Below are 22,076 nucleotides of genomic sequence, written 5' to 3' on the forward strand. Positions count from 1 at the left end.
TAAGACCGATTAACTTTCTAAGTAAACAAATCATTTGTTCTCTAGTGATGCGTTCAGGCATACTGAAATCTCGCCTGGACACTAAGCCCAAAGAGCAAGTCAGTGCACTAGAACAAATTAAACCTTTTATTTTCCAAGAAATATAAACAATCCCCCAGGATCCTACAAGCCCACAGGCGCAGTCGGGGTTGTCTGAACCTGTGGGGCTGTACAACAACGAATATAATATGTTTACTTCCATAGCCTTTTTGCAAATACCCTAGTAGTCTATATCGCGATAAGTTTCTTCCTATGCAGCTCCAAGGGAATTGAGAGGATGGATAGAAACGTGTTTTAGCTAGGCCGACGCAATCTGTCCAGCTGCGCGGGACTCGTGCGTAATGAGCTTAGGGAAAGCGCGTGCGGAGAAAACAGTGCGAGCGTGGAGAGGGGGCACGAGGGAGTCGAACCTAGCGGAGAGCAGGCACCACTGTAGTTTGACGAGCAAACCTATTCCAGGGAACTAAAACAACCAGCAAGCCTTCAAACACACCTCCCCCTCCCTTTGAACTCTCTCTCTCTCTCTCTCTCTCTCTCTCTCTCTCTCTCTCCGACTCACAGAAAAAAAATGTTTCTCTCTTCCCTGAAATCTACAGTAATCTGAATAGCTCGCGACTATGGAAAAGACAACACCGCAGAAAGACTGAGACGTAAACAGGGTACTTGTACTATTTAAACTAAACATATATTTCAAGAAAATACCCCCCGAGTTCCATTCGGGAAGCTTGAGGGTACGTCCTCTCGAATAAGGATCGCACGGACCTCGGCTCCCTTCGGTATCAACGGTATGTGAACACTAACCTTCAATTCCCGCTGCATGTACTTTTTGCATTTTTACATTGTTCCTTCAACTAGGCTAGCCTTTTTTCGTTCTTGTTGGCTATTAGCAGTACAACATGGAATGTAGTGAAAGCAATAAGATACCCGCAGACGTTGGCTGGAGATTACCTCGTATGAAACCATTATCTCCATCAGTGTGTAACTGTTGCTTGTAAAAAAAACTGTGTGGATGCGTAGTATATCTGTAATAGCTGCTCGCCCATGGATTTTAAGAGTCTAAATCTCCTTGACCATTTTAATGTGGCGCTGTATAGCCCGTTGCTTTATACATAATGGCATCTCCTATATCAAAAGTTCAGGCATCTTGCATGGTGAGTGTTGTGTTTACATTTTGTCCTACACTCGCTTTCTCTTTCCTCTCCCCCTCTCTCCTCACACAAAAGTAGGCTGATGGAGTTTCTAAACGAATCGGGCTTCGTCGACTTCAGACACCTGCAACTGTACAACGACTCGCTGTTTCAGAACCACTCTGCTAACGACACAGAGGAGAATTTCCTCCCCAGCGGCTTGAAGATCACCATCGTGATGGTGTACATGATTGTCTGCGTGGTGGGGCTGGTGGGGAACTGTCTGGTCATGTACGTGATTGTCAGGTAAGGTTGTTCAAAACCAATACACAGTCACATGGATAATGTGTTTGTGTGTGTCACCTATGTATTCATGTCTCCTACCTGGGGCAGTTTCCCAATATTGGGTGGAGAGGAGATTGTAAAGGCAATAGAGGGGAATTCTGGGAACTGGGAATCGCCACAATGGCTGTGCTTTCAGCACTTGAAACATCTGCTATAGACTGTATCCTTCAGATAAGTCTTGATGACTCTGATTGTCTGGCACATTCAAGCCAGCCACTCTGGCAAGGTCAAGCTAGCCAAGTGAAGACATACAGTTCTTAGAAGAGAGAGGGGCTTCCATGGCACATACACATGCTTTGTGCTCATCTGGGGTCTTGTACTGAGCAGTCCAGAGCAACTGTCTGAAACATGTCAGGCTGTGATTTACAAACTTCATTGAGTTCTGACAATGCTGGTGTGCTTAGTGTAATTGAGTGAAAAGACAAAGGAGTAAAGGAGTGTGCCTCCAAGGTAATCATAGGGACTTTGGTTATCATGGAGTTTTTTCATAAACAAAAAAATGTCCAATGATTGTGATATGTAAATATTATTTTTTCTTCATTTTGACACCATTGTTTAGCGTTGACAACCTTTGTTTTGACCATGTAAACTTTAGTGTGTTTGTGTGTCTTTAATGTGTGTGTCGCATAACCCTCCACTCCGCACACAAACAACATATCTATCTGTTACATGTATAAACACTACCCCCCCCACCCCTCTCTGTGTCATTCAACTGATCTTCATCCCCTAGAATCCCCAAAAGTTGGCTTGTTTTCAAGGCACAGATTTGATCAAATTAAGCCCATGTACCCCACCCCATCGTCACCAGCAGGACCCCCTGCACATTTCTGATCAGGTCACACCTGTTGCCCCTCTCGCCCTCCTTCATTAACCTTATTTGGTATAAAGTTTGTGGATCCTCCATCTGGCCATCTCCTTTTTGTGTGTGTGTGTGTGTGTGTGTGTGTGTGTGTGTGTGTGTGTGTTTTCGCGTATGTGTGTGTACGCGTATGTGAGAGAGAAAGTTGTCCAGCAGTAATGACTCGGTAGCATGTGCTGAAGCGGCCTTTGATGTGGAAGTGATGATGAGTGTGTGGCTCACTCCTGACCTATTCGAAGTAAGGTCAGCCGCCCGCTTCTGCGAGTGGTGTGTTTATAATCCAGTGGTGAGTTTGTGAACTTGGCTTTGATAGCGTCAGAATATCGTTCTTAATCTCACTGTAAATATTGTGGTATTCTGATATTATTGCCGTACGCTAATATCACTGTAACTGTAGAATATTGCAGCTACAAGGCTTCTCTCCACCTGCAAGTGCAGTTATACAGTATGTTCACAGCTCAAACACTGTGATTGGGTGATACTGCTTGTGCAGATGAAAGACATATCAGCAACAGCAATACAAGAATATCCACGACTGTGTAATAGTAAGGCTGGCCTGTAGGATAGGTTAGGCTAGTCGTTGCTATGTTTTGGGATATCTCTTGAAACACAAATATGCAATAAATAAGTCCAGTGCCGCGAATGTAAACAAAGTGGTTGGGCAATATTGACATTGAAGTTATTGTTGATCAGAGTTATTGTGTTGATATATACATGTATTACGATGGGTTGATAACATAATTATTGTGACACACCTACTAAATTTTGGGTGGGATTTTGGGTGGATGGATGAATCTTGTTTATGTACTTCAACACTATTCTGCTAAATGTAAAGCTCACTATGGTATATGCAAGGTATATGCTCTATAGTTCTCCCTACTCTATATTATTTTTAAAATGTAGGCTTTTATTCCAGGATATGACCATGTGAAGAGGACAGTTGTCTCAGCCTGGACTAGTTTTGGTTTCAACTGGGAATTTCCATTCTAGATACTGGTTAGATTTATATCTGTGACATTAAGCTAATGTTTTTTCATCTTCATGATCAAAAGATCATCTAAAAGAGGTATTACTCCAGTTCCCTGAAGCATGAGAAAGTACTTGAGCCCGTCTTCATCTCAGCTATAAAAATAAATGATAAAATTAGTTTTTTATCATCCCAATAGGGTTATTCGTCCTTAATAGAGCTCCAAATAGCCATAAACCATCCATAGTCAGCCACTGTTTTTCTTTACAGGCCTGCTCCATCTCTGTAAAAGTATATTAGAAAACATATGGGCAAGTCGGCTGAGTGAAATGGGAAAAGGCTGCAAGCCCTTCACTTTTTCACTATAGCTGGTCTATTTCCATCTGATCAATGCTATAGCTTAATGAATGCGCCGGCCTCCAGCCCCATCTAAAAGGAGGGCTTCAGTCTGACAGTATGGAGCATAAATATCGTACTGCATTTTGGTCTCATGGCACTGTTGCTGTCAAGATGTTGCTGCCTTCCAACCAAGGGAGGGTTCTTAGATTGAGCTTAGGAAGAAAGATACTACACAGGGAATGATCATACCTTGCATAAGCAGAGCCATGTCATATGTTATGTGTGTGTGTGTGTGTGTGTGTGTGTGGGGGGGGGGGGGGGGGGGGTGTCGTTTGAGTGTTTTTGACAGTGTGTTTGTTTACACAATGGCATCTGGTAGTTGCAGGCAATACTTATGAATCTGCCAGGGATGATGCCTGAGTGATGTTGCTCAAGCTGAGGAGAAAGCACACTGTTGGCTCCTGAGCTGACTCTTATCATGGATTGACATTACGTGCAGCCTACAGCAGTTAGTGCACTAACTGCCTTTTGCACTGAGCTGCACTTCTATATAGCCTCCAAGTCAGTGGGGTAATTTGTGCTCTTGTAGCGATAATCTTGAGTAATATGGGTCCTGAGAGAGAGGGGGAGGGAGAGAGAGAGAGCCACAGGTTTGTTACATGTGCAATATCAGCACTAAAATACATGATTACATTGGAGTCTCTATTAGGAAAATCTCAGTGTCAAACCTACTGTAACTGCCCAGAAGCTTCTCTATTTCATGCTCTACACTTTAGATTTACCTTTAGGTGGAATTTTAATATGGTGTGAATTTTATTTCGTTGTGATAGCATGTGATGAAGAAATATTTTAATGTTAACCCAAAGCCAATATCAACTAAAGCAGTCAGCCAACTGCAGACCCTCGCATCAGTAAAATATTAACCAGAGTGGAACTGAATTTTAATGAAACTGACTTTCAGTATCTGAGCCAGATCCTGATTATCATGTCGAGAGGACAGAGAAATTGAGACCCTCTGCCTGTTGTAGTTTGTTGTTCTTTGGACCAGTGCTTTTAAAGTTGTGTGAGCGGACACGCAGACAGAAGGACAGACGGACCCCATTACGATGCCCTCTTTCCCCTACTATCTCCTCATCTTACCCCCTATCTACCCCCTATCTCCTCATCTTACAGCCGGGGTACAATTGAAGCACTCCCGTTCGCTGAGCATAAAAATAGTTTTTTTAAAGGCTGGTCCAAATTGTATTCTAAAAATGTTCTGCTATTTTCTCTGATTTAGCCAGTTCCATTGATTATAGTGGAAGCTAATTGGTGCAGCAGACACTGTGCGAATGGAACACTTCAGTTACGTGCCTGGCGTTGCCTCCCTATTAGACCTATTTAAGAATAATCAGATGTCTGATGTTATTTATGCAGGTTTGGAATAGATGCATACAATAGGCATGAAAATAATTAGCTAATTCTTAGTCAATTATCTCACTCTGCAATATGAGTTAATGACTTCAGGCATGCAATATTGGAATGGGCTACAGGGGTGTTACATTAATGGCTTTAGCTGTTGGCTGTGAGTTATAAGTTCATTTTACAAACTTGGAAATTGTGTTTCATTGGAAGGAAACCAATAAAATAGAGGACTCATGGGGGACAGGCAGGAGCCTGAAGTGGAGGGTGATAATTTTGAAAAAAAAAAAAAGGTTCCTAGTGAGATCAACAAATCAGTCTCTCTCTCTCTCTCTCTCTCTCTCTCTCTCTCTCTCTCTCTCTCTCTCTCTCTCTCTCTCTTTCTCTTTTTTTTCTCTCCCAAACCCTCAAGATGTTCTTTCTATGTTTTCATTTCATGTTACTTCCTCGCAGCCAACAGAGACAGAAACAGAGCATTTGCTCAGGATTTGTCAGATCATTGAGTTTTTATTGGGGTTGTTCTCTGCTCTTCTTTGTTTCAATCACACAAGACCTGGAGCTGGAAAGGTGCTCTAGAATCGAGGCCTTCCATTATCTGCCTCTGCATTTATCAACTTAGGTGAGAATCCCCAGGGATTTTGGAGTTGTCATAGCCCACTGACTTCTCGCTGTGATTCGATGTCTTTGGTATTAGGGTGATACTCTCTCCATCATTTTTCCAAAACAAGAGTCATCGACAAGCTGTCCCTTGAGTGAGCCATATCTGTCAGATGACGTATGTTGCTAGGAACCTTTTTGTGGTATTATTGTGGACTCTGTGCCTCTCTGGGTCCTTCATCCTCCTGCTGCTGCTTTCTCTGATAGCCATCATTTAGTTTTCATTGTTTCCAGTCATCAGATCATATCGTGGTCAACTATAGGAAATTGAATGAACTTGGTTTGATGTTGAACGTGCCTATGCCTATTCGGTTTTGTTCGTTGTGTCCTGCAGTGTTTTAAGTGCACTTTTCATGATTGTTGCTGCTGTTGGTTCAATAAGAGTTTTCTACAATAACACATGTATGAGTACTCTGGTCAGGTTAGCATTTCTGTCATCTTCTCTTTTTACAGTTGTTTGAGGCTGTACTCACAACATGTTTTTTTTTTAACTCCACCAGTTACTGAAGCAAAGATTTGACCAGATGTGGCTTTGGTCTAGGAAACGCATTACCTCCAAACCTTCAAATTATTTGTAAGGGATAAGAAATAGTTAGATTCAAGAAGTGATATACCCAAATTAAAATATATATATTGGCCTGTTTTCACCTAATACTGTATTTGCTCATAGTGTACCTTGTATGATTTGAACAGTATGACCCCATTCTTATCAAACTTGCATATTTTTCAAATCTGTGTTGTTTCATAAGACTATTTTTGTCCTCTGTCCTTGTGGAGGTTTTTGGGGTTGGTATTGTTCCAAAGAAGAATTGGGTTCACAATACCACAATAGCCATAGTCAGCCATTCAAGTACCAGAGAGGCTTCTTTTCAAGTCATTATCAGGTCAGTTCTTAAAAGATGAACCTTTGCAACTACCAATGTGTTTTTTTATCCTCTGCAGACAGAAACAATATGGTTTAAATGTGTTTTACATTCATCACAGGACTCTTTTGGAGCTCTCTCTTTTTGATTTGATCCTCGGCGTGGTGCCTAAGGAGTTAAGAATGGAATCGCTGTGGTGCAAGTCGTTTGTGCTAATGACGCCTCAGATGGCGATTTATGGGGGAGGACAAATTTATTTCACTGAGGGTAATTTCCCCAAGCTCAAGCTCAATGTGCAGCCATTCTATATTTTCCGCTTTCTTTTATGAGACTTCATTTTCTCCAGCAGATCAGCATCCAAGTGCAGTTTTGTGCAGTGGTGGTAGGGTACTGGTGTTTGTGTGTAGGTCAATATGTTTATGTGTGCCTCTGTGTGTGTCGGGGGGGTGTACTGACTGTAGCTCACTGGCTGACAATGCACTTTATTTACCATAAGTGCCCCTGCAGTCAAACACAGACCCTGTAGTGTTCTTGGCTGGCAGCGAACAGTTCTGCTCTGGCTGGCATCCTCCCAAAACCTGTATGAAAATACTACAGAAAGCTGCAGACACTGCACTCAGATTTGTAAATCATTCATCATTCACGGATATGAGCGATAGGAATAATAATAATCTCCCTGTCTTCCTTCTGGGAGACTTACCTGAAGTAGAGGTTTTACAGAGGTTTTCCTTTGAAAATAAGCCTTGTTTGAGTCTGGTGCAGACTGTTATAGGGTGACTTGCCACGTGATGTTAGCACCAGGCTCAGCTGTAACCAACCTCTATGCCTCTTCGAGAACCTCTTCTGTATTACTGTATATGCAGAACTCTGCTTTGTCCCCCACCAACAGTACAGTTGCTGCTATGGTAATGAGGATTCATGAAACCGCCATGCACAGAGAACGAGGGCAAATATCATCTGCTGCTCACAGATGTTTATCTAATATTTTCCACATTCAAATCCAGGAAAATATGATCTGTCCAGCAGTACGCTTACAGGGGGGGGGTCTTATAATGAATAGTGACTTATGAGTTATGTATCAAATCAAAGTAATTGAAGCATTGACTACCTTGCTTGTGTTTAACCATTTTCTTATTTTGATTTGTGGTCAAATTGCCTATTATATACAAGGAACATTGGTGCATTGTCATGCTGTCAACTTATTACGATTATTTCTGTCATAATACAATATAAAAATGATGCAATGATGTGAAGTTCATAGATGTAGTAAAAGAAAAGAAGAAATATGTTTCTTCATTTAGGCAGAGCCTCCCTCCTCTGTTAACTTCTCTTGAGACTTGAGTCTGGACTGGATTCCCTTAAGAGCTAGAATAGGCATTGTAACCCAAAAAAATAGTTTAGTCTAGATTCAACATAATTTCAGTGAAGGTCCCCTTGTGGTATGCGATATCACAATGTGTTATGGCTTAGTAGCATATTTCTTTTTTTCTCAATTTATTCATATTTTTGCATGGTTGTGTAGTCATCCGGAACATGAAACAGCAACATTAAATTCAGTACGAGACTCACTAGATGTAGTAGGATATTTTATTGTCGATTATAATGAAATGTTGGTCTATTTCATACAATTTGCCTGAAGAAGACTCAGCAGGGTCGAAACGTTGCATTAAATAATTGGGAGTCAAAAGCAGTGTTGCGGACATTATTTTTTTTCAATTGAGTATAGTTTTCTTTTGTCCTGCACCTGCCAGAAGGTGGGATGTGCACACTATAACTGTTTGCTATTTCATACAATGCCATATGGGGCTCTGTAATCCACCATTGTGTTTTATATAGTGAGTTATCATTTGTATCTGTAAATGGTTTCTCACCTTTTGGATTTCCTTACAAGACAGTGAATTAAACCAGTTAAATTGCGGAGATAAGCAGATTATTTTCATTGATTTCTTTAGTGTAACAAGGACAGTGGTTTTCACAACAGCGTAGTCAAGGCATTTTCACCCAGACGCAGCGTTAGAAACAGAGTGTGTCCAGATGTCATCTCTGGCCTGTCTCTAATATAATCAAATAGAAAGCTTTGCATGTCCCTTGAGCAGTGACAGTGAAGTGAGGCACAAAGCAGACCCTGTGTCTCTACTGTATGTGTTGAGCCCTATCCTGCACCCGGCGCATCATGGCACTACGCGCTACGTGCTGATGGCGATAGGGTTAAACAGATACAGTATGGACGTGTATTTTCTTTGGAATTGAGTAAACGAATGCATTTAAAGATGTGTTTGCAACAACACTGAAACAAGTAAAAGTTTAGCACCATTTAAGCTTCACTGCTGGTTATGCCTCTGGAAGTTGTAAAAGTTCAAAAGTTCGGAAACGGAATCTGTCAGTGGGATCCTTTCCAAACGGACCTAAACGGACCTCTAGAGCAAATTCAAATTTAACAGGTTTGTTTGGGTTCAACCAGGCTAGGAAACAGTGTCACTTTAAAGAAATTAATGTACTTAGAACTTCCTGGCCTGTGCACTGACCCCTATGCTTGTGTATAGTGTTGCGTTGCTAAATATTAGCTAAATGTTTTGCCCAGTTCATTAAATTAGCATTCGTTTGTGCATCTCGGTATTAACACATTGCATTGCACGTTGTGTGTTGTACAAATAAAAGCCTGTAAGGTCTAAGACGACAGCCATTTACAAGTGTGTCTTTTACGCTCTTTAGCTGTTCTTTTAATGTTGATCACGAATCAATATAGACATTCAAATGACTTTCCTTCTAACAAAAAGCTTGTGGCATTTCCAAAAGCACTGAGTTCATATGGTTCATAAAGCTGATTGGTAATATCTCTCAATGACCCCAAACTGATTATGGGCCACGACTGCAATAAGTCAGCCTAACATTAACACAAACAATGCATTAGCATAATATGCATGGCTTTCCTAGTAAGAAGGCCATCTAGTCAACTAGAGTGCATTTAAAATTAAATCCTCACTCAGAGGTCCATATTTATTTTTTAGAATAAATTCTGAGAGAGATGCATATTCCTTTGTTTATGAAAGCATAGTGATTTTCCAATCCCCTAAAAACATGTACAATAAAGCACTGACACTGATATTTGACTGTAGACAGTATATAGTGTCTGTATGTATATTGCACAATGTGTAGAATGTACATATGGATATTGGATAAGAGTCTGTAGGTGTTCACATTCATCATCTTTTCAGCATATGCCTATATTGACTCATTGTAGCTTTGGGTAAGTTTATCTCCTAAAGGATGCTTTCCACTCAGGTTCTTTTTTTCAAAGATGTGGTTCTTCCACAAAGTTATCTGATTTTAAGACATTGTACCTATAAAATAATTAATGAAGGTGCATTAGGGCTGTGTGTTCTTTTGACAACAAGAATGAATGTACTGTACACGCAAACGCTTTTAAATTGACTTTATTCTTTCCTTTGGTCCATTCACTAATGCATGGCTCTGATAATGTGGCTGTATTGGATGGTAATTGATCACGTGCATCATCATCCAAACTAAGCACTTTGTTTATTCTAAAGAGAGTTGGAACATGTTGTATGGAAAATACAATGCATGGAAGAAGAATGTATGTTGCCATTGAAAACCTCTTGAGCCTCAACCTGTGACAGATCCCCATGTAAACATTTACGGCAGTGTGTTTGTGTGTGCCATGCTTCACCCTAACAGCACCCTCCACTTTGTTTAGTTTGATTGATATAATGGAGAGGGGGGTCCGGTGGGGCTGGCAGTGTTATTGCCTGAAATGGAAAGCAGGCAAGTCTACCCAGCCCGCCGTCTAGTCTGATCACCGTGTGCCACGCCACCGACATGTATAGCACATTCCCTGAGCGCCGCGGTGTGTTTGGAATCCTTTACACCCAATTACCCCGAGCACAGTGTTTCACAATTGCTGTCGAGAGAGATTGATTTCCCCGGAACAGACAAAATGTTGTATATATATTTAGTCTGCGACATGGCACCCGCATCTTCTGTTGAAGCTCTCGGAACATCAAGGGCAACTCTAAGAGTCATGGAGAGACGTAAGTGTCTCTATAGAATTGTAGAAGTCTGTGGTTATAATTATGTCACCAGAGTTCTGCAGTCATAGTGGGTTGTCAGTACCTTTGTTTGGTCGAGTCTTCAGAGCTTTTCATCCTTGTGTCATTTTCTCTACATCATACTTGTCATTTCCATTCTTTGTAAGATTACAGAGACAGTGCCGTACTAAAGAACAATGGTTTGGCCTTTACAGATGGAATTCATCCATCAGAGCTCTGACCATTACTCTTGAAGCTGTTGGGTATATCCATGAAATGCACGTTTTGGCCTGCTGACTCACTGGCACGATCTTACAAAATGAAGAAACATTATCATTAGCTTCATCTAAGAGGTCCTTGTCAGCAGGCCCTGCTGTGTGATTTTACTGCCCGCCAGTGATTGATCGCTGTGCCATAGCAAAGGGCTTTTAATAACAACTTGTCCATTTAAAGGGACATCATGAAGCCAAGTGATTTCATTTGCCATTAGACTTATATTATCAACCGTATATTCAGTTTTAATTGCCTCTCAGATTAGCCGGGTGTTGCCAGAGAACTTTATGAATGATTGAACCCGGTTCAATAACTGACATGTGTTTCATTTTTCAAAATGGCCTTTTTTTATAGTATAAGCGCTATATCACATTGAAATTATTTCTGTTGGTATTGAATCTATCATCAAATGGATTCAAATTGTAAAATGGCAGGACATACTCTGAAAGTGCATTCAGTGCATTTGTTTGTTTGTTGGTCTGTCCTGGGAGAGAACAATCCCTCCCCAGGAAATAAACAGGTATGACTTATGGGCCCTCAGTGAGTGAGAAGCTGTCTTCTGCCCCTCAATAACATCACACTGCCTCTCTGACAGTTTGCGTATTGACACTGATCTTTAATAATGCAGGAGCCTCATTAAATTTTGAAATATTAGGGTATAGGAGATGGAATTAAATTCCTCAAGTCAATTTTTTTCTCCTATTTTCCTTTATTGAGTTGCTCTGTGCCCACAAGGCAGAAAAATGCTACAGTTATTTTGAATAAATCATCATACATGAGATGTCATGAAAAGTTTATGTGGCAAAATGAGATTTTCCCCCTACTTCTTTCGTGTCTCCATCAAAGCATTTTTGAAAGTAGTAAAATATATTAATAGGCGAATATTTTGAGACATGGGATGAGGCTTGGCCATAATTTCCACTGGACTATCACCTTTTCATGACCAAATGATTTCATCACTCATTTATAATTACACTTAATTAACATTATCCAATATAATATTATGATTTGCTCATAGCTTCAAAGGCCCAAGAGTGAAACTGTCATGCATTTTGAAAAAGTTGTATTTATGAGGAGCACTGACTGACTCAAAAGCTTGTCTTGGGACCCATCTGGCCTCTCATTCTTATTGGCAAATGATCGAATTGTTTTGGTGTTCTGAAGTTCTAATATGCCCCAGGGCATCTCTCCCTGTCTCACTCTCTCTCCTTCTCTTTTTCTTTCCATCACACTCTCTCTCTCTCTCTCTCTCTCTCTCTCTCTCTGAGACGTAAGAGAGAAAGAGAGAGAGAGATAATTCTGCCACTGACCAAGTCTAACACTCTCGTAAGTCCCATCAGCTTTCACACCCTCTCTGATGGCTTAAATTCCCAGGAGGACATAAACACCCTGCCTGCCAACTTTAAACGCCAGGACAGATTACATAAACAAACCCAAATGACATCTGAACAGGAGCACTGGGCTGAATATTAAGCTCTGCATAGCATGATGACACTAATTATTCTGCTAATTGGTTTGCATCAAACAAATACCACTCTGCTGGTAAAATTAATTCAAATTATAAACATGAAACCCCATTGTACATCGCTCAACATTTAAAAGGGAGTATGTCCAATTCACACCCCTGGTGCCCCATAAAAGGGCACTGCGCTTGTTTGGATTGTTATGCCAACCATAGGCAGATATTGTGGAAATAAATCCTGACCAGAAAGATGTAAACGACATACGCAAACAAACAAAGTAAGCTGATGAGTGTTAGAGAGGCGCATGACTGTTGTTTACACTGGTGTTTACTTTATTACAGTGCGTTTAAGCATCTCACTGATAAATGGTGCAGCAAGAGTGTGAACAGAGTGGTCAAATTTGGTCAGAGATGTTCAGCATCATACTCAGTCTGATTGTGTTACTTTTTGCCATTTTTGGTTACATGTAATGTTTCTCAGTTTTAAGATAGACGAGGTATGAATCAGAACCTAGCGGAAAACAAATTAATGACATTTGCTTTAAGAAGCTACACTTTTAACACTTTTAACAGCTGTCTGAGCAATATGGTCTACCAGAACTGAGTCTACAAGACTGTTTAAAGCAACAGTGTAGTTCTATCACCTAAACTTTTAGACTATTTGGATACCCCCTTAGTGCTAAATGTGTACCCCCTAATACGTTGGAAATCAAATTGAAGAGGGTAATTCCCACATTGTGTGTGTTTAAAGGTGCCATGTGTAAGAATTGAGGTAAAAATATCCAAAAAATGAGCTACACGCATCAAAAGAATGGAAGGAAATAAGAGTGATGATGTCATTAAAAAAATGACAAGGTATAGTGCTGAAGAGATATCAACCTGAATTAGCATGCTAAATTACTAGCCACAGCCCGACAAGTGTCATAATACCAGTTTCGGCCATGGGAGGCAGTATGCGGGTAACATTACCGCCAGCCAAACTGCAATACACGTGTCTCGGTTGTTACTCTAGGGTAGACAAACTCACTTTCTGGAGGTATACTGCCCCATCTTTTATGGAATGTGGAGTATGAATTGATTTTTTGGCAGACATTACACATGGCACCTTTAAAGAAGAATTATCTATAAACAGCTACGTGGCCAACCATATGGATTTCACACAGTGACGTTGTAACCTGGGATGATAATTACATCAGGAACTAAAAACAAGCTCAACTGCATTGTGGTGACACTTTCAAAACTTAACATGGAAAACTAGCCCATGCTCATTCATATTAATAAAATAGTGTAGGGTAACAAAACACTCTGCTAAACACAACATCCAAGCCAGTATGGAAACATCCATGAGAAAATAACTGCATAGGTTTAAGCACAAATCTGCAGAATGAAGACAGCAATGTCTTGAGCAGAGAAATGGAGAGATACAGTATGCAGTATGAACCAAAGCCAAGGCATGCACAGAATTTGAAAGCCTGAATTCAATGATGAATGCAGAGGGAATGGTAGCGCAGGGTGGGCTAGAGTTTCCCCTCTTGTTAGGGGTTGAGTTAGAGAGAAATAGTATAACTATGGAGTAAGTGCACACTGCACAGGGCTGGAGAAAAAACAGTGGTGACATCCAGGGCCTGAAGTGGTGGCCACAAACAGGGAGATGGGAGACAGCTGGCACTGCTGATGGAGCTGATACTGTAACTTAATAGACTCAGTTACTCTCACTCTTAGTGCCAGGTTCCTAATGGACAGGGGTGACAGGGCGACAGGACAGGTTTACAGAGAAACTCAGCTGATATAGGGTGTCAGATTACTGTAATGAATACATCTAAATGACTGTAATCTACTTTGTTTTTACTTCCTTTATCTTCATATTCTGTATGAATTGTTAAACTCAGTGAGTCAGATGTGCATTTTCCACAGTATTGACCTGGACATACAAAGAGTAAGGGATGCTAAAACTGCTTCATTCTTCATGATTAGAAGAAAAACACCAAAAAAAGCATACAAATGATGTAGGCATTAAGTGGATCCAAAACTTACGCAGACCTGTTTACAGCATCATATTAATGAAAATCCAGAAAGTGATGGATCTCAACAACATGTCATTGAGAATTACTGTTCTTTATGACCTCCACATTAGTATATTTTTAGACTTTACTAACTACTGTAACCAAGCCAAGCCTGCTGCACTCCAGAATAAGGCTCTCTTCTTGCCCCAGTACAAAGAGGCTGTATTGTATTGGTCTCTTCTTCGCCCCATTTCTTGCTCCCAGTCCATCCCCTGCGCTGTGCCAGCTCAGGCTGTACAAAGAATCAATGTGAGGAAATGAGCTATGCGGCATAATTATCTCATCATTATGCTTTCAAAGGAAAAGACAAGCCACACTTAAACCTCCCAGAAAAGGCCCACGCCGAGAGGCACTGGAATAATCTCTGTGAGCGTTTCAAAATATATTATGCCGTTTTCAAAAAGATGCCGAGGGGGCGGCACAGAAAAGAGAGATGAGGAAGAGGTGGAAAGGTAGAGGTACACAAATGCAGGATGCAGACGAAGAGAGAGAATGAGAGAACGCGAGCGAGCTGGGGGTGTGAAGTGGGAGAGGAGCAGAAGGCAAGTCGGGGAGAGGTGACAGGTTGGTGGGGGTGGGAAGTTAGGATGCAGAAAAGAAAAGTAGCAGATGAGAGGAAGTTGCTGTTCCATTTTTGTCTCTGCTCCCCGAGCGAGAGCAGTATCAACCTATTTCAATGTCGTCAAAAGATTTTGACACTGTTTATTGTGGGCCCATTGGAAATGTGTCACTCTCGATGAAGAAAAGAGCTGTAGCCTATGTGGAGGAGGAGAGGGGAAATATGTACAATTGCCAGGAAATTGCAACAGAGCTCACTGCACGGTTGCTAAACTTTTGGCACCTCAGTGCCTAAACTTAAAAACCATCACTGATGTTGAGAAGGTTGTTATTCTCCTAGCGCTCAGCTAAAGTAAGAATGTGTGTGCTCCCTCACACATTTCCTTTTAGGCTCATCTCAAACAAAATGGAAAATTGCCTCTGTGAATAACTATTTCATCTCACAGTTTTGGAAGGTATCAAGGGTGTATAGTTCAGTTTAGTATGTAGATTGGTTTTTGTTTGAGCATTGCCTACAACTATGTAAAAAATGTGGCATATATGTGTACACCCAGCCAACACCCATGTCGTTTCTACACCTATAATTGTATATGATTAATGTCACAGAATTTCACATCTGTAAATTGCCTTAACTGCAAAACGTAGCTAGTTCTTTCCATTGCCTCAAATAACATGTTTTGCTACTCTAAAGTGAACAACCAAAATAATATTTGTCAGTATGTAGCAATTCACTAGATAATTCAGCTGCCAATCCTATTCCCACTGATCTTATCTTATTATGTATGACTGCCAACCTTGTTGCCTCATGATACCTACAAGCTATGCATACTTAAGTTTTTTTCTTTTCTTTTCAAACGTTTGTGTCGAAGTTACATCCTCAAACTGAATTCTTAAACTTTTTTACCCTCTGAGTACAAACCTATATTAGTGATAACAATGTCAGCACCTTTTAGAGACATGTCATGTCTCCAAGTGCAGCAACCTTATGCCAAACTACGACTTAATGTAGAGCCTAACAGCATATATCCATCTTACAGCCCAATTTTCAAATTTCAGTCTTGCATCATGCTCTCTGTGTTAGGTGAGGTGGCTCCAGTTAGGCCAACACAAATCCAACTAGACTATTTCCTTCATCTAAATTCATTCTTGATCTAAATTCATACATTATTCTTTCTTTGTTACTGACATCATAAATCCCTTCCTTTTCCTGTTCTCAAATAAAGCTGTTAGTCGTTTACATCATTGATGTCTAGTATTGCAGTGTGCTTACAACACCTACCCTGACTAAAAGCCTACACTCATTCCCGCTTATGCCAGTCCAGTTATGACCTTTTGTTACCAGGTTCCCCATGTGTGCTGCCACCTGCCTTCTGTCATTTCCATGTATGCCTTTGCTTTGACAGCTGAAACAGTGCTTGTTCTTACTGTACTTCCTGATCCTGAGCACCTGACAGCATCAGCTCCAAGCAGACCCTTTGCACATTTAAAATCTTAGTTCACTAAGCTAGTCATTGACACCTCTGAAATCCGCTTCCCATAAAAAGGCACAGAACATAGACAACATGGCATTCCACGCCTGTTCTGAAAGGCCCTATTAATAACTTCCCCTCACTTATCAACATATAATGCAACAACAACTTCATAAACAGCAGTCAATGGACATTTTAGGTATGGTTGTAAAGAGTCCCATTTTAAAAGGCAGAGGCAGATAATAGATAGCAGTAAAGGTTTTCTTCTAAATCATTTCTTTTGTCTAATACTTAAAGGGCTGGTTTTCTGAATAGAAAGACTCTTTTCTCTTCCTACTTGTCTTTTGGACTTAGCTAGGTCCTGTTTGAATGTTGTACCTTGCTGTAGAATACACTGTCTCTCACAGGGTCTATTTCATGACTGTGAAGAATATGAAACAAAGGGTTCACTGCAAAAAATGAATTCTAACCAAGTGTTATTGATCTTATATTAAGATTAAAAAATCTATTTGGTATTGATTTTAGTATGAAAAGACTTACCTAGCGCCCTCTCAAAAGATCATTTTGACTTAATTTAAGAAGACTTTAACTTATTTTAAGGAATCTTATCAAGACAAATTTGCTCAACGCACTGGCAGACAAATTTGCTTGTTTTTAGGACAAATTTGCTTAACGCACTGGCAGACAAATTTGCTTGTTTTCAAGATGAGATGTCTTAAAATAAGTCAATTTTTTTTTAAATTAAGTCAAATGATTTCACAAGAAAGCGCTAGGTAAGTCTCTTTATACTGAAAACAATACCAACTAGTTTTTTTTTATCTAGATATAAGATTAATAACACTTGGTTAGATTTTCTTAGATAAGCAGTTTTTGCAGTGTTTATTTAAAAATCAACATCAGCATAAAGACAAGAGAATAGGCAGTGGTGTGCAGTTTGCTGCCAGTAGACAGCGTGCACTGAAAGTGCATTGATATTGAATAGTACTCATGTGACGAATGTAAGAATGAAACGCACAACTCAAAAGGGCCTGGCATTCAAACCATGTGTGAAAAAATATTTTAATTAGATATAAATATAGATTTGATATAAAGGATACAGACAGAAGGTTGTGGGTCATTGTTTGTGTTGCTCCCCTCAAACTGAACAATCACCACCACCAACCTCTGATTCCATCAGGTACACCAAAATGAAGACGGCCACCAACATCTATATCTTCAACCTGGCTCTGGCAGATGCGTTGGTGCTGGCCACCTTACCCTTCCAAGGCACCGATGTTTACCTGGGCTTCTGGCCATTCGGGAATGCCCTGTGCAAGGCGGTGATCTCCATCGACTACTACAACATGTTCACGAGCACCTTTACGCTGACGGTGATGAGCATGGACCGCTACGTGGCCGTGTGCCATCCCGTCAAGGCCCTGGACATGCGGACGCCCCACAAGGCAAAGCTGGTTAACATCGGCGTGTGGGTGCTGGCCTCAGCTTTTGGAGTGCCGGCAATGGTCATGGGCAATATGGACCTGGAGGAAGGTAAGGCTGTCACATTGGTGTTAGTTTGTTTGTGTGTGTGTGAGAAAGAGAGAAAGAAAGAGAGAGAGAGTTTGTGTGTGTGTGTACCGGTATCCTCAATGAAAGAAGAATGTCATAGAAGTTATAGAAGGAGCTGCTTGGGGGGAAAGTAATTGCTGCACTGAATCAATCTTTTGCAAGGTGTTCTATCATATCCTACAGAAAATGTCATACTTTTACTTAATTATTCATAGTGCGAAATTGCATTGAATCTTTTTTTCTGTATTCTACCTACATTTAAATTGGACTCAATTCTGCATTATTAACTTAAACTGAGAAAGTAAAGCAATATTATTTCTCTTTTATGCATAACACGCCAGAATCCACATTATTGAGGTATTCAGTGGGGAATTAGCATGCATATTAGCGTGCGCTCCCCACTGCACAGGAACACCTGCACAATCGGAAGAGCCACCTCATTTTCTCCTCTCGTCTCCTCCCACGCCACCCTCTCATTCCCACAAACCCCCGTCAGGCTACAGCCAGCACATTATTGACTTATCTCCCTCTCAAATGACTCTTAAGGAGCACCCATCCTCCCTTTTCCTCTCCCTCTCTCCCCTCCTCTCCGGTGTGATCCTGGTGTCACAGGTTTAATCTACCGTGAGATATGACGAGGCGGATTTGTCCAGAGCAGCGGCTCACCTGAGCCACGTTACAGGGACGCATCCGTACCGTAGTGGGAAGAGCTGGGTGGGTCGGGGGAGGAGGAGGAGGACTGGCTGGAAAAGGATTGTTGCGCAGTGGAAATGTTTTATTCATGCCAAGGCTTCTGTCTAAACAGGGCAGCAGTAAGCGCAGACATCAACAGAGGACAAGGGCGTTTGCCAGTGTCTGTGCCTGTGCGTGTGTGCCTGCGTGTGTGTGTGTGTGGGGGGGGGGGGGGTATGTATGTGAACGAAACAGAAGGAGCGAATGATATGCAAATATGTCTTAGTTCCTGTGTTGACACACATGTTTCTAGGTATTTTAGAACATAATTGCTTTTTCTAAATGTGTTTGTGAATACTGATACGGAACTAACACCTGTACTTACACTGCAAAAACTGCTTATCTAACACAATCTAACCAAGTGTTATTAATCTTATATCAAGATAAAAAAACTAGTTGCTATTGTTTTCAGTATAAAGAGACTTACTTAGCCCTTTCTCATGAAATCATTTGACTTAATTTAAGAAAAGTTTGACTTATTTTAAGACATCTCATCCTGAAAACAAGCAAATTTGTCTGCCAGTGCGTTAAGCAAATTTGTCCTAAAAACAAGCAAATTTGTCTGCCAGTGCATTGAGTAAATTTGTCTTGATAAGACACCTTAAAATAAGTCAAGGTCTTCTTAAATTAAGTCAAAATGATCTTACGGGAGAGCACTAGGTAAGGTTTTCATACTAAAAACAATACCAAATAGATTATTTGATCTTAATAGAAGATTATTAACACTTGGTTAGATTTCATTTTTTGCAGTGTACATGTTTCATGTGTCTACATGTGTGTACATCTGTGCACTCTGAATGTGGGAGTGAGAGTGATTCTCTCTCTCTCTCTCTCTCTCTCTCTCTCTCTGTGTGTGTGTGTGTGTGTGTGTGTGTGTGTGTACACTGCTAATAATCTTGCTGACTGATGAGATGCCTGAATAAATTAACTTTCTGTTACATCAGACTTTAACAGCTGAGTGCTTTAGAATATAAAATAGTGACTGGGGACATAAAAGCTCAATCTAGCAATGAAATGAAGACATCACAGGAGAATTTAATAGACTAAGTGTGCCTTTTCAATCATTATCCTTAAATTAGCTTTGAGATTATGAATGCAGGTATTATTTAATACACCTAATGACATGAACCATACCTGACTGGAGTACCTTCATTTGCACACTTGAACTGTTGTAAGCAGCACACAGTGCATTTTCCATAGCAGCGAGAACAAAACAAACAAACCAACCCTGTGGAAAATGGGTGCACAGACAAGCAGAGACACAGTTTTCAATCACCACTCCCTAATTCCTGCAGGTGTCAGACCTCTTCTGAAGAATATGGTAGGAGTAACAGCAACTAAACAAAACAGAGACAGACAGAAAGACAGAGAGACCAACAGATAGACGGGTGTATATGACCTTGACCTCTGTGGGATTGGCATCAAGGAGAGCCAACAGACACACAGTGTCGCCTCTTTGGTACCTTGTCTTCTCTCATGACTCATTCTGAAGGTAAATAGATGCTGAATAATAAATAGCATTTTTAAACCATGTCACTCTCAGCCTTTGTCCTCTCTGCAGAAAACAGATAGAGCAAAGAGACCATGCACTTCACACGTAGGCCTTAGCCCTTCACAAAAAAATACACCACATTTAAGATAATTAGTTCAGTGAATCAATGAGTCCTTTTGTTCTCTTTATTGTGCTTGAAGATGAGGTGTTCTTGCAGCCGTTTGATTAGCGAAAATAATGAAAGTGTTGTTATGCTAATGGTTTTCATTTTGTTTAACAATTCAGATATGCCAATTCCCTCCCTGTTACTTTGAGATCATTGCAAATTCATTATTTATCTTTAGATATTATGGAAAACATGTTACATAACTAATTATTTTTATTCAGAGAGGAAAAGAAGGAAAAACAGATACTGTATGTGAATGTTCTAATGACACCTGAGACTTTGAAATTACCATCCCTCACTCTCCAGGAGTGAATTCAGGACACATTTCACAGTCTGTCGTGAGCAATCAAAGCCAGTAAACATTTGTGCCTAGACAAAATGCCCTCCAATTGGACAAAAATTCCTATCATTTTGACCCAGAGTGAATAGGCATAGATTGCATTCTTTTTGTCTCGGCACTGGTAAAATAATTTTGTAGCGGAGTACAAAGAGACCTCAGTGACCTGCGGGAATACCCAGTGGAGGCCACAGCCAGATTCTGTCTCCGAGCATTCCAGGCCATTCAGAACGTCTCAAGCATTTACATTCATAAATTTGGCAGACGCTTTTATCCAAAGCGACTCACAAACAGAGAATAACATTCAAGCTATGGTACAGAGGAGACCTTAGCTAGGAATTACTACTGCATCAGTCAGTACTGTTACAAGATGATAAGAGTGCAGGTATTATAAGTGCTAGACAAAGTGTGGTAGGAGGAAAGGTGAGGAAAGAGGTAGAGGAGGAAAGAGTGGGAAGTGCATGGGAAATGTGTATTAGGAAGTGTTAGGAGAGGAGATATCCTTGGAAGAGTTGGGTCTTCAAGAGCTTCTTGAAGATACATAAGGATGCCCCTGACCTGGTGGCACTTGGCAGGTCATTCCACCATTTGGGGACCACAAGTAAGGGATAATGTAGGCTATAGAATGCCAGTCATTATCGGGAAAATAAATCCAGGGCGACCCCGACATGTCAGCGGAGGTGTCTTGCTTCGCCCTAAAGGGACTTATTTCCCCGAAAATGACTGGCATTCTATATTCTATATTATCCTGCTTTTTATGACCGGCGCTAGCAAAGCAGTGTGTCCCCCAGCCCCCCCCCCCCCATCATCTACTTCCTGAATTTTTGGTCAACGATACCCGGGACACCGAAACACCAGGGCACATGAAAGTTGGTGGGTATGTAGCCCCACTAGATTTTTACGGAAACATTTTGTTTGGTCCCCGGGGGCCACTGCCACCACCCCCACCCCCCACCCCCACCCCCCTTGCGCTGGGCCCCCCAAAACCCAAAAAATCCAGTTTTTCCAAAATAACTACCTGAACCGTGGAACAATAACGTGAAACCTACCGTGAAACTGATTTGTAATTTGCACCCCCCCGGTAAAAAATGTAATCGCCCCTATCTTCAGTGATGTTCAGAACTGCACCAAATTGTATGTGTATGATTAACCTGACATTATCTGGGAGTATGGGTTGCTGGAAGAGGATATTGTCTCACACACGCACTCTTTCTCGCAAACACACATACTTACTCAACACATCAGCACATACACATGCACACATACACACGCACACATGCATACACACTCACATCCACAGGCACAGACACACACATCCACATCCACAGACACA

At 41.0% G+C, this 22,076-nt stretch overlaps 1 protein-coding gene across 2 annotated transcripts in view; it reads left to right on the forward strand.

Annotated features, from left to right (window-relative positions):
* The first annotated feature begins 487 nt into the window (after positions 1-487).
* oprl1 (opiate receptor-like 1) overlaps positions 488-22,076 on the forward strand; it is a 46,450-nt gene continuing 24,861 nt past the window's right edge. Inside the window, exons 1-3 of one of the 2 annotated variants that reach the window (XM_042099330.1) lie at positions 488-824; positions 1,263-1,472; positions 17,646-17,998. In XM_042099330.1, coding sequence (XP_041955264.1) covers positions 1,270-1,472; positions 17,646-17,998 — 556 coding nt within the window. In that variant the 5' untranslated portion in view covers positions 488-824; positions 1,263-1,269. The remainder of the gene's footprint in view (positions 825-1,262; positions 1,473-17,645; positions 17,999-22,076) is intronic. The other variant, XM_042099331.1, reaches the window with a different exon arrangement.

Source organism: Alosa sapidissima, chromosome 7, assembly GCF_018492685.1.
Source record: "Alosa sapidissima isolate fAloSap1 chromosome 7, fAloSap1.pri, whole genome shotgun sequence".
Lineage (NCBI taxonomy): Eukaryota > Metazoa > Chordata > Actinopteri > Clupeiformes > Clupeidae > Alosa > Alosa sapidissima.